The 12,975-nt window shown below is 39.8% G+C and overlaps 1 protein-coding gene across 5 annotated transcripts in view; it reads right to left on the reverse strand.

Annotated features, from left to right (window-relative positions):
- The window catches only part of EPHA6 (EPH receptor A6), a 558,183-nt gene that overhangs the window by 135,153 nt on the left and 410,055 nt on the right, over positions 1-12,975 (reverse strand). For 3 of the 5 annotated variants that reach the window (XM_020810349.3, XM_020810341.3, XM_078389829.1), the window contains one exon: positions 9,949-10,111. The exons of the other annotated variants lie outside the window; for them this stretch is intronic. In XM_020810349.3, coding sequence (XP_020666008.1) covers positions 9,949-10,111 — 163 coding nt within the window. The remainder of the gene's footprint in view (positions 1-9,948; positions 10,112-12,975) is intronic. 5 annotated transcript variants of the gene reach the window in all.

A 12,975-nucleotide genomic window follows, 5' to 3' on the forward strand; every position in this document is an offset into this window, starting at 1 on the left:
CTAATAATAACAATTGCAAGTCATCAAGTCAATTCTGACATGGCTACCCTTTTCAAGGGTTTCTAGGTAGAGAATACACTGAAGTGGTTTACCATTCCCTTTTTCTGGGGCCACACTAAGACTGGGCAGTTTGCTGAAGATCACATAGGCCTGCTCTTCTCCCAGGAGGCACAGTAGGGAATCAAACTCCTACCAATGGGTAAATAATGGTTCCAGATGCCAGAGAATAGTGTCTCTCCCTTTTGGCATCCAAGCCCCTCATCTACACAGGAAGCAGATGGAGGGCACAGAATGTACTTCCCTAGTTTAGATAGATGCAAACAAAGTGTGCTGCTTATATTCTGCCCCATAGCACTTCAAGCACTCTCTGGGCGGTTTAAAGTTAATTATGCAGCTACACATTCTCCCCTCCCCAGCGAGTTGGACACTCATTTTACCGACCTTGGAAGGATAGAAGGCTGAGTCAACCTTGACCCGGCTACCTGGGATAGAAAATGATGTTTTCAAAAGTCTGTTTAAAAAGCTTTAATTTTCATTTTAAAGTTTCTAAAACAGCTATCTGGTACACACTGGTAAAACCCCATTGATAGCATTTAATATGATGGAAAACACATGGGAATTATTAAACAGTTTGCAAGCTTACTGCTTCAAAGATTCCAAGGGCTAGCAGGGCAATCCTGGAATGTTTCATGGCAATTACCTGGATTCTACCATTTCCCTTATATCAGATTTTGCGTCTCTGCACAGTGGGAGAAACTACACCATTTTCTAGCACAGGACTGATCTAAAGCCCCATTTCTGATTACTGCAACTCTTCTCCCAGCCAAGATTGTTCCATAGCATAAGGTTTTTAATGTTGTTCCAGGTTTTCTAGCTCAGAAATTGTATGGGGATGTTCTGACTCAAGGAAAGCACATTCTTTGTCCAGTTTCAGGTGGGACTGGGCACTACTCCAGTACAACAATAAATGAAGATTCCCATTTAACCATTTGTTGCAAATGAAGTTCGGGCCTCTGCATTACAGTTCCTGGGGTCATACCTTGAAAGAATTGCATATGGATTTCTTTGTCTTGTATTTTCTAATTTGCTGAAAAAGGCAGGAATTGCCTTTTAGTAACAACTGTAGTGATCAGCAGCTAAGGAGGGAGGGAAAGGGAGGTGGAACAGATCCAGCTTCTCCCTGTGCCAAATATCTAATACACAGAATTACTTTTTGAAGAGGGCTCCATCCAGACGGCAGCTGGATCCAAGGGTGGGACTGCATGACCTCAATTTTACATGCTCAGTTCCTATCCAGCTAGAGAAATGAAAGCAAATGTGTGGCTGCCAGATGGACCTGGGGGAAGACTACGTTGATAAAATGGCTGAATGGAAACTGTAGTTCTACTGTTCAGTGCCATGTGCGGGAGAGGAGAATAAATTTAAAAGCATGCCACCAAAATTCCTGTCCTATATTATGAATTCATAACCATATCTCATCATGTAGGTACTATATATTCTCCCCTACCCATATTTAGCTGATCATTGTTTTCAGTGATGCCTTTTCTAATGTTTGCTCTTGTACAATTTGTAATTATACAGCTCTTTTTTGCAGCAATGAAATGATGTAAGTCAGATTTTCAAAACTATATTTCCATACTGTATCATATGGCTAATAACTGAATACTAAAGTTGCAGTGCTAGACATAGTGATTAGTGAACAAATTCAAGATTGGATAGTTCATTCCTTTTTATTCTCTACATGCTCTGATTGCCTCATACTCTTTATTGAACACTCTGACAATTGAGTGAAGTGTATTTATCATATTTAATTCCTCCAGGACTAAACAACTGTAATTATCTCCACAAATCTGTACTCCAGATTAGTTATTCTGTACTTCCCAAAAATATTCTGCAATATTATTTCCTGTCTTCCCAATTCCTCCCCTTTGCACAGTTATATAGGTTTCTTTTTATTCCCCACACATTCCTGTTGCTCATATACTTCATACAATATCTCATTCAAGGGTGCTTTGCAGTGCCATTCATATTAAGAGTATATTGGTTCAATCCATTTGTTTAGCTGTAGCAAAGGGCTATTCTATTAGCCATAATTTCAGTTATAATGGGAGTGCACCATTTTGTATTGCAAGACATGGGGGCAGTTTGGGTATCTAAACTGGCTGATTCTTTGTGACCCGCTGCTGGCACTTTCTGAGAACCAAATAAAGGAATCTAAAGTACTGGATGATTAGCAGAGGAAAAATGGATGAAACAGGCTGGAGCGAGAAAAGTAGAGAACAAAGAGACATGAAAATACGCACACACAAAAAAATGTATTCAGAACATTTGTCTGAATTCTTAAAAGAGGATATGGTCTGTTAGGTTTGTTCTATTATACGTCTGCAAGTAAACAAAGAGTCATCATCCCCTAAACATGCCCAGTTTTGTCTGTCTTGTTTTGAGATTCTTTTCTGGCATGATCTAAGAAGTTTTGGTGGAAACCTGGAAGGAAGGCAAAGGCAAGAGACTGTGTTTGAGCAACCTGAAACATTTTATAAAGACAAGAACCCTGATATCTCCAGGAACCACTTATAACACTTGTTCTTCCTCATTGTTTTTGTGACAACGCCACCATCATCTCAGACATATTACCACGTCTAGTCACCAATACATCCTATAGTGAGAGATAGGGAAATAGTCACTATGCCCAACAGGTCTGGAAACAAAGACTTAAAGTACGTTTCCATGGGTTAGCCATGCTAGTGAGTCTTGTGGCACTTTAAATACCAGCACATTTTATCTGGCTTAAAATGTCATGCTTCCAGCCCACATCTGTCATAGATTGTTGCCCACTCACATCTGATGAAGTATGCTATAATCTGTGAAAGTTTATCATTTCATGGACTACATTTCTGGATTGAATAGATGGAATGCCATTAAAAAACAATATATGGACTGCATTCCTGATTTAGAGGGACAAATAAAACTTCTTAGTTCTTATAATGGCACAATGATTCTTTGTTGAAAGAAGTACTCTATATAAAAATGAACAATGAATCAGCACAGGTACAATCAAGGAATCACCATTTCTGTCTTTTCCTTTTTTGGTTCATGTCAGAAGCGTAATGGGACAATTAATATATGAGACAATCTTTTGCTGAATAACGGGTAACATGAAGAGTATTTGTGGCAGCCAGATCAAGTATGGTGCAGTGTTGGCTGTACTCTGTGCTGTTTTCCATAGTACACAAACCCACTGATGCTGTGATAAATTTTACAACAAATACAGGGATTGAAACGTGCAGCTTGAGGTTGCTTTTCATACATGATTGGATTGACAACGCAGTACTAAAGTTAATTTCAATATGATCATTCAGTATATATCAGTGTTCTTTCTCTGCAGTAGTCTGATGTTAGAGAAAGAAAAAGCACAAGCCAGCATCTCAAAGAAGAGAATGTGGATAGCATGGAAGTATGAACCAAGGGAACAAGACATTTTCCAAATCCAGCTCAAAAGGGAAATGGTGGTGGGGGAGGAGGAGATTCTCACATGTACACTCAGTTACAATGATCTTTGTGGCTGTATTTCCACACAATTCCTCACCTTCTGGTAGACATCTAACTAGCATAGCAAAATTAGACTTTGTTGAGGGCCACATCCTGTAAGCCTATTATTGATTAGAATAGTTTCCAGAGAATATGTTATGCTCTACTACATCTCTGACTGTTCATGTAATATAAAAACTGTATCCTCTTTGATTAATTAACTTTTTTTATTACTCCTGCAGGGTCAGACAATTCTTTTTCTGCTTCACACACCACCACTAATAACTACTCCAAAATTTCTGGCTGCTCCCAGTAATGATGTATCTAATTTCATTCTAAATAATTGAACCAGCACAGATTGCATTCCATCCAGCAAACTGAGGAAAACGCAACACAGAAGTCACCCACGAAGGGATAAAGTGCCTTTAGAACTAGCAAATAACTTTTTCCCATAGCATATTATATTATGCTTTATATTCCTTATTGCCTTTTGCAGAAATCCTCATGACACTATAAAAATCTTATGATGAATCAAACTTCAGAGTTCTTTTTTCTTTCTCGAATTTTAGAGAACTAGTGTTTCTCCTCGATGTGTGTGGGGAAAATGAGATCTATTTTCCAGACATGTAAATGACTGAAAATCCAGTCCTTTGATGAAATACATCCAAGTGTAGTCAATGTAGCATGCATCTAAGTAAGAAAGCACAGGATTCCAGCCTTTGCATGTGACTGAACAAATAACAATGTACAGTATAAGACTCCATGTGTTTACGGTTATATTCTTGGTCAAGAGACAAACTGCTCAATATATCCGTGCTCAGCAGAATTTGAATCCTGGGTCGATAGAGCATGCCAAAGTTATGACAATGGGAAAACCTTTCCACTCATCTGGACCCACATCATCCCACTAGCAAAAAATAAGTTTCTTATTTAGGTAGGCCTTCAGAAATTGAATGACTGCTAAAGCCTTAATGAATGTGATATACTTTTCAATTGTTAATTGCAATTAATATTTTAACTGAGATTTTAAGGTGGCTTATAAATGCATTCTGTTTTAATGTAAGCGATTTAATTATATTTGAATATTTACAGTGCATTACTTTTTAGCTATGTTTCTCAATCATATTGCAAGCTCAGTTTTGGGTAGAAAGGTAAAGGTAAAGGTTCCCCTTGACAATTTTTGTCCAGTCGTGTCCGACTCTAGGGGGCGGCGCTCATCCCGCTCTTCAAGCCATAGAGCCAGCGTTTTGTCCGAAGACAATCTTCCGTGGTCACATGGCCAGTGTGATTTAGACATGGAACGCTGTTTACCTTCCCACCGAGGTGGTCCCTATTTATCTACTCGCATTTGCATGCTTTCGAACCGCTAGGTTGGTGGGAGCTGGGACAAGCGACGGGTGCTCATTCCGTTGCGGGGATTCGATCTTACGACTGCTGGATCTTCTGACCCTGCAGCACAGGCTTCTGGGGTTTAGCCCACAGCGCCACCAAATAAGTCAAATAAAGAAATATGAAAGAAATGAGGGCTGTATCAGTTCCTTCCAGCAGAATGAGAAGTGACATATTCAGTCACTTTTCAGTTACTTTTAGTGTCTTCAAATGGTTTGTACAGCATTTCATGTTCAGGAAGGGCATGCCCTGCTTTGGAAAAAAAAATCATATCTCCTAGAGACTTTCACGAGAATGATTCTCTTCCTTTCCTCTAATTTATTTTGCCATGGAAGAAGAAGAAGAAAAAAAGGCCTTGGGAGCTCCACATAGCCCTCAAGCCAATGTTTCCCATTCTATGTCTCAGGCAATAGAAGCTAATGCAGAGGTGCACAATTGTGATTAGTAAACTCAGGGCTGAAACCAGGTGAAGGAAAGTGCTGCTTTGCTTCAGGGCACCAAAATTTATAGGTTACCAAAATCTAGAGGTGAATCTGCTGATGAGTGTTAGAAAAATAAACGGCAAAACCTTTTGACCCTATTCATTTTCTCTCTCTCTTTGTTTTGTTTTGTTTTTAAAGTGCAGACTTTCTCGTGCTTTTTTTGGGAGGGGTGACAGATTCTCTTCCCTCTTTTTTCTGGGGGTGGGGGAGCTCATATATATATAGACACATTCATGTCTGGTCTATTTATTTATTTATTGGATTTCTATCCCACCCATCTAGACAAAAGGTCTACTCTGGGTGGTATATGCCTATACCTTACAGACATTAATAATGACTTATAGTAAAATACAGATGTGTGCAGTTTTCTCAATTACCTATGGTATAATTCTACTAAGAAATCTCATTTCCAAATGGTAACGACAAAAGACTACTGTATTTCCATTGTGCAGAGTTTCTAACATCCATAGTTAGGTTTCTAACCTTCCATTGCTATTGCTGAAGAAAGAATACTGTACAGGTTCACCTGGCTCTTTGTCTATGGAAGCAAGGCAGTTGTTAAGCCCTTGTATCAACTCTTAATATTTGCTGTACCTCAATTTTTAACCCAATGTAAGCAAACCTTGGAAACTCTTAAAGAAGGGTTGTTTAGGAGCAATAAGAGGAACTAATCTCTTATATCTATCTGTGGTTCTAAAGTTTAAATACACTTTTCTAAAAATCTCTTTTACTGTATGATTCTACCAAAACTATTTAATGTATGTAATGAAATGAAATTAAAACTTTCCATTGTAACCTCCAGCCCAAACTCCAGATCCAATTACATCCCTTGATTGCACTTATAGCTTGCATAAATGCACACCAATTCTTTCTTCATTATAAATCCTTTAATTGAATAATTTTCCATTTACTCCTTAGGTTTAAAATTCTCTTATTACATCGAATAAGAACAAATGAGTTTTAAGGAAATTTCTCAACTGCACAGTATGTTTTTGTACATGCACACTTGTTCTTGTGTCTGAATTTTAGACAGTGTGTCATCATTTGAATCTCCCTTAAAATTCGTAAGGAAATAAACAAGCAGAAAACTGAAGTACTGAGGAGGTTCTCTCTTACAGCCTAGTATCAGTTCTCACCTGAACTTTGGGGTGGAAAAAACTTCCTATTCATTCCGAATGCATGAAAAAAACAGTAAAAATGAATAGACCATGGAAAGTGAATCTAAACAATTTTCATCCCAATCGGAGCACACATAGACTTAGTTCAGAATCCAACTGATTTAGACACAGTTTACCACCACAGATTGCAAACCAAATTGACTGAATCCCAAAGAATAGACAGCAGGTGGGATTCTAAGATGATTTGCATTAAAAAAAAGTCAGATTAATGTCAGATATTTGCATGGTCATCTGTAGTACACATGCAACGTTCAAAATATATGGTGATGCATAGTTTTGATTTAACAAGGTATTTTACTATAGCACCTACCATACACACTTGCCATCAAACACACATGCACGGAGAAATGTGCCATATGGCTTAACCCAATGTGTGGAATTTCCAAACTCTAGATGTTCTAGGTACAGATAAAAGTGGCATGGAAACTGCCTGCATGCTGGAAATAACCTCTACACCTGTTCTCTGAGTGAAGCAGTCACGGAATTTGGACTGTTTGAGATACTTCACATGGTACAGATATACTAACAGATTTACATATACATAGCAGGTGCTCCCCTTTCCCTCCTTCTCCCACAGACTCAGGCATTCCCAAATATTTTCCAGACGGTCTCTCTGCAGAGGAATGAGAGGAATCAATCTGATTGTCTCCATTTTGCTGGTGGAAGATCGTCACTAGATACAATGTCATCATGCTGAGATGTTCTCACATCTTATCTTTATCTGCAAAACTTTCTGTGGTTGCAATCCACTTTCTAGAAAATATTTTGAGGAATGGTTTTTTGGACAGTGAGTCTTAAGGTATTGTTTTATTACGTAGCCACAGTCATGATCTGTAATACAGCAGGACAAATTTGTAGCTTTCAGTCACGATAACTAGAAATCACTGGTTGTAGCTGTTACAACCTGCAAGTTCCTGACATTTTGCAGCTAGTAGCAACATGGGAAGTTCTGGATTTAATGACTAACCCCCTTCATAATACAGCAGTGCCCTGTTTAACGATTACCTCATTGTACCATGAATCTGCTGTACGATGAGGTTTTTGCGATCACAATAGCAATTGCAAAATGATGTTTAGATAGGGAAAATTCGCTTTACGATGATTGGTTCCCTAAATGACTGCCCTGCCGTACGGCTACCTAGTTTTAGCTGCCCACGTGGCAAAAGCCAGTAAGTGAGAGAGACTGGGGCCATGTGTCACAACAACGGAGGGGAGCGGAAAAATTCGCTGCCTCCTCAGCAAGGGAGGCAAGCAGGGGGTGGGGGGGGAACCAACAGACAACTCTAACAGCAAGAGTTAAATGGGAGAGGAGCCGCCGCTGCAGCCAGTCAACGCCAACAGGCAAGGGCTATAGGGTAAAGAGTTCCCAGAAGTGTGGAGGGGGGGAGGCGTGGCACAAAGAGGCAGCAGTAGGGAGCAGAACACCACCACCGTGGCAAGCAAAAACCAACAGGCAAAGCAAGGTAAACAAAAAGGTTATGAATTAAAGTGCTCCAAGAAGTGGGGAGAGGAGGTAAAAACTATGGTAGGAGAGACCGAATCCGAGCCTGTCCCAAAGCAATGCCAAAGCCCTCACTAAAACAAGGGGCAGCAAAGAGGGAGAGGCAAAAAAGGGAAGAAATGTTGCAGCCAGGCAATCCCAGTCAGGTTTTAAAACCACTCACCTTCGCCAAAATGCCACGGCGTGCACAAACTGCGGCACAGCTTTTCTCCTGGCACGCTTTTCCCTGGAGTTGTGGGCCCTCCTTTCAGTTACACACAGTCTCAATAGTCCCAACAGTCACTTCCCGACGATCCAAACCAGCTGATTGTCGGGTTTTCAAAATGGCTCCCCGCTGTGCTTAGGATGGATTTTTCGCATTACAGGCACCTGAAAATGGCCGCCCTATGGAGGATCTTTGCTGGACTCTGACTTATTTTGCCCATTGGAATGCATTGAGCAATTTTCAATGCGTTTCAATGGGCTTTTTACTTTCTCTTGATGATGATTTCATTCTACAGTGATTTTGCTGGAACGGATTATCGTTGTCAAGCGAGGCACCACTGTATATATTTATATGAACTGATAAAATGCACAGATTAGATTAGGCATCCTTCAGTCTCGAGAGACGATAGTAACATGCTCTAAATAGAGGACTTGAAACAGCATCTAGTGTGGCTGAAAAGTCCAATTCAGGAGTGACAATCCCTGCCACACTGAAGACAAATACAATGTCCCCACCATCCAGCTCCCTGATTTTGCTGGTACAAAATCAAACCAGCAAATGCACAGAATCTGTTTCATTATTCATAGGTGAAATATTATGAGTATTCATGATGTTTTAAGAACATGCAGCAATGGCCGGCAATTGCATTTTGTGAATGTTTCACAAGCTGTGGTTGCCCACAGAATATGGACTTGTGGACACCAATCTAGCGGCTGTGTAACCCTAGCATATAGTATTCATGTTGCAGAAATGCAGCACATGTATTCTGTGTTAAAGCTCCAGCAGAATCAAGGTGAGCATTGCATCAATTCCGTATGAACCAGGGAATTCTGGGACTAATAGTCTCAATCTCAGCCTCCAGGGGAAAAAGATGATCTGCCAGGACATGAGGTGCTCAGAAGTCTGTCCTGAGAAATTTTGTTCCCTGAGGCCGAAGAACAACTGATACGTCCCTGCCATAGCCATTCATGTCCAGGTACATAGTAAAGGCAGCCAATTCCTTTTGATGAGATATTCCACATGTGCTTCTCTCACTCCCTTTTAGAAAAACTACAATGATAATAAACTAACAACTCAGAATGTGACATCCTTTCAGTACACAAAATGTGCTCACTGATGAAGCCACCTCGCCATGCCAAACTGTAGGGCAAGCCATGGGTGTCCATTACCTCTGCCTTCCCATGCCTGCCACAAGGTGTCATTGGGCTGAGAAAGGGTAACTGACCATGCACTGTTTGAATGTGTCCTTTGTAGAAGCATTCAGACCACAAAAAGTTTGATCATTTGTGAGTAGTTGATGTGAATATTTGCAAAGAATTGATTCTTTCCAGTGCAAGCAACAGCAAACTAATTCAGAACTTTAATTTCATTGGATCTTACTGAAAAACAGGATGAATTCATTTGTCATGACTGCTGAATGGCTAAGACTCATGAAAAAAAAGTAGCTGAAAAAAAATCTGAGGAATACACAGGAGGTTGGTCCTTACGGGGTCAGGGTTTATTTGTAAACAATATATCCTTAAAGTGGTTTTTTAAAAAACACACCTTCAGATTTTGTGTCAGTAATGGAATTTGTTATACCTAATACTCTTAATTTCTAATCTCCATGAGGCTTAGATGCTACTTCTGTCATATATGCCACCTTTCTTTATCTTTAAGACTTACTTTCATCTCCAGTTTCAAATTCAAACTTCTGGCTATAGCCGCTGTATCCTGTTGCAGTCCTGACTCTGATATGAAATATGTACTTGGTGGCTGGCTTGAGGCCTGTGACGATAACACTTGGAGCCTTCGACCTTGTGGAAGAATAGCTGAGCTGTTCATGCTCCTGAGGGACAAAAGAGGGGTGGGGGGAAATGTTGTCAAGTTGAGTTGTGAAAGCTACATTATAATAATCCTTTAAAAATGCATTTCTTATGAATGTAATAATATGTTCATTAAAGGGGCAAAAACTGTTGTATGACAGACTCTTAAGAAATGTGTTATCATTCATAGGGTGAGAAATGTCTCCTTGTGAATTGGGTTAGTAATCACATTGGGGTCAAAATAATATTAGTACAAGACTACATTGAAAGATTTGACCCAAGTCCGGGAGGCAGTGGAAGACAGGAGAGCCTGGCATGCTCTGGTCCATGGGGACACGAAGAGTCAGACATGACTAAACAACTAAATAACAACACTGAAAGAAAACGTAATCTAAAAAGGCAGCTGCATACTTCAAATAATGGACACATTAGGATTTCAGTAAATCAAGACATCATAATGTGTACATCTGGGAAACATTTAAATGCCCACTATTCACTTCTACCCTCAGGTAGTGCCAAAATGCTGGCACTGTCCATGGGTAGAGTTCCGGGTAAAACAGAGTGAAAATTAACACAAAATTAAATTTTGTGTTTGCAATCCTGAAACAGGGCCCTACTGTCTCAATAGTTTGGAAATGTATTTTAAATAAATAAATTAAATTAGTATTCTTGCATCTACATAATATTCACCATACTAATAAATCTGAGGGGTGGGAGAAATGGCTTGTCAAATTCAGATAAAGCATTTAGTAAGTATTTTGAAGTATTTAGAACACTGCTCATCACATGGTACAGAGTTCAGGCACATAAGAGTATAGATGGAAATATGTGAATATATTGTACAGACTATGACATGTGAATTTCCACAAAGTCCTACTGTAGCCGAGTGACACATGCCTTAACTACATTCTGGCTGGATTACTGTAACATGCTGTACATGGGGTTGCCTTTGGAACTTCAGTGGCCCTAAAATGCTGCAACCAGATTGTTAACTCAGGCTGGTTGCAGGGATCACATAACTCCCTATTCCCCATGAGAGCAGCTCCATCAGCTGCAAATCCACTTTTGGACACAATTCAAAGTGCTGGTTCTAACCTATCAAGCCCTAAATGGCTTGAGCCCAAGCGGTCTCAAGGACTTCACCTCCCTTTATGAGCCTTGCCTGAGTGTTAAGATCATCAGGAGAGGTCTCTGTCTCCGTCCCACCACCCTCACAGGTGTGCTTGGTGGGGACACAAAAGAGGACCTTCTCTGTTGCTGCTCCCAGACTCTGGAACTCCTGCCCATGAGAAACCAGGCTGGGCCCATCTTTGCTGTCCTTCCGCAAGCAGACAAAGACCTTTCTTTTCAGGCAGGCTTTCTCTTAGTGATTGAGAGTTTTTTTTAAAATGTATTGTGCTTTGTTGCTTTTAAATGTGCTTTTAGTATTTATTTCCCATTTTTAATATACTATTTGTTTAATTCTTGTTTAATATTTGTATATTTACTGTTTTTAGCTTTCAAATATTGTCTTTTTAATGATGCAAGCCCCCTAGAGACCTTTTTTAAGGAGAAAAGCTGGGTAAAATATTTTAAATAAATAAAATAAATGATAATAGTATTGTGCTTTCTTATTATGTTATTATGAGGATCCTGAGCTACTTGAGGCTACACGAATGAAGTATAAGATTGTATCAACTTCCTAAGACTTAGTGTACAGTATAGCCTCAATGACAGGCTGTTTAGCTGTCAACCAAGACCAGCCTAGCTAAATGCATAGATGCTCAGAAGGTTGGCACTGGGTGATTAGTTGGTCATAGCAACTATGAACATAAGTGCTGTGGAATAGTTGTGATTTACAGTATGTCAGACTTTCCATTCAGATGAAATCACAAATGTTTAACTATTTCTGATATGACATATGAGGCTACCAGAAGTTTGCATCTTGATATGTATACATAGACCAGAAGACACTAAGTATGTTGTAAAGTAGATGGGTGTATGATGTTCACACATGATGCTGGAAACGAACTTTTCCCTGGATCTTTTCAGGAAAAAATGTTGTGCTTGAAGTGGCCCCATCCTCTGCTGACAGCAGCATTATTAGGGAGATCAGCTTGGCTACATTACAGTGATATGATGTCTTTTGTAAAGAAATAAGAAATAATCATTGGGTTCTCCTTTAGATACTCTTTTGTTTCCAGTGGTTGCAGTGCAACAGAGCCAGGCTTGCTTGAATACATCAAAATCTACAGGCTTAAGTGCTACTAACTATAACTACAGTCATGCGCCACTTAACGATTACCCCGCATTACGACAAATCCGCTTCACGACGATGTTTTTGCTATTGCGATTGCAATTGCAAAACAATGGTCTAAATGGGTTTTTTTCACTTTGCGAAGATCGGTTCCCTGCTTTGGGAACCAAATCTTTGTATTATGACGATCAAAACAGCTGATTGTCGGGTTTCAAAATGGCCACCAGGTGCTCAAAATGGCTCCCCGCTGTGCTTAGGGACGGATTCCTCGCTATACAGGCACTGAAAATGGCCGCCGTATGGAGGATCTTCGCTGGACGGTGAGTTTTTAGCCCATTGGAACACATTAACTGTGTTTTAATGCGTTTCAATGGGTTTTTAAATTTCGCTTTACAACATTTTCCCTCTACAGTGATTTCGCTGGAACAAATTAACGTCGTTAAGCGAGGCACCACTGTAATTCCAGCCAGAGCAGGATTCATATTAAACCATTGTCTTTTGTAAGGATTGGAGGGGTAAGTGACAAAAGGATAGTCAATATACTTAGCAACAAACAAGAAATATATTTGTAGTTCCCTAGTTAACTACATCTCCAGGCTTACTCTTCTTTCATATTTTTCTAATTTGCTTGAAGTTACTGAAAATTTTTGT

This window comes from Pogona vitticeps, chromosome 3, assembly GCF_051106095.1.
Source record: "Pogona vitticeps strain Pit_001003342236 chromosome 3, PviZW2.1, whole genome shotgun sequence".
Taxonomy (NCBI): Eukaryota; Metazoa; Chordata; class Lepidosauria; order Squamata; family Agamidae; genus Pogona; species Pogona vitticeps.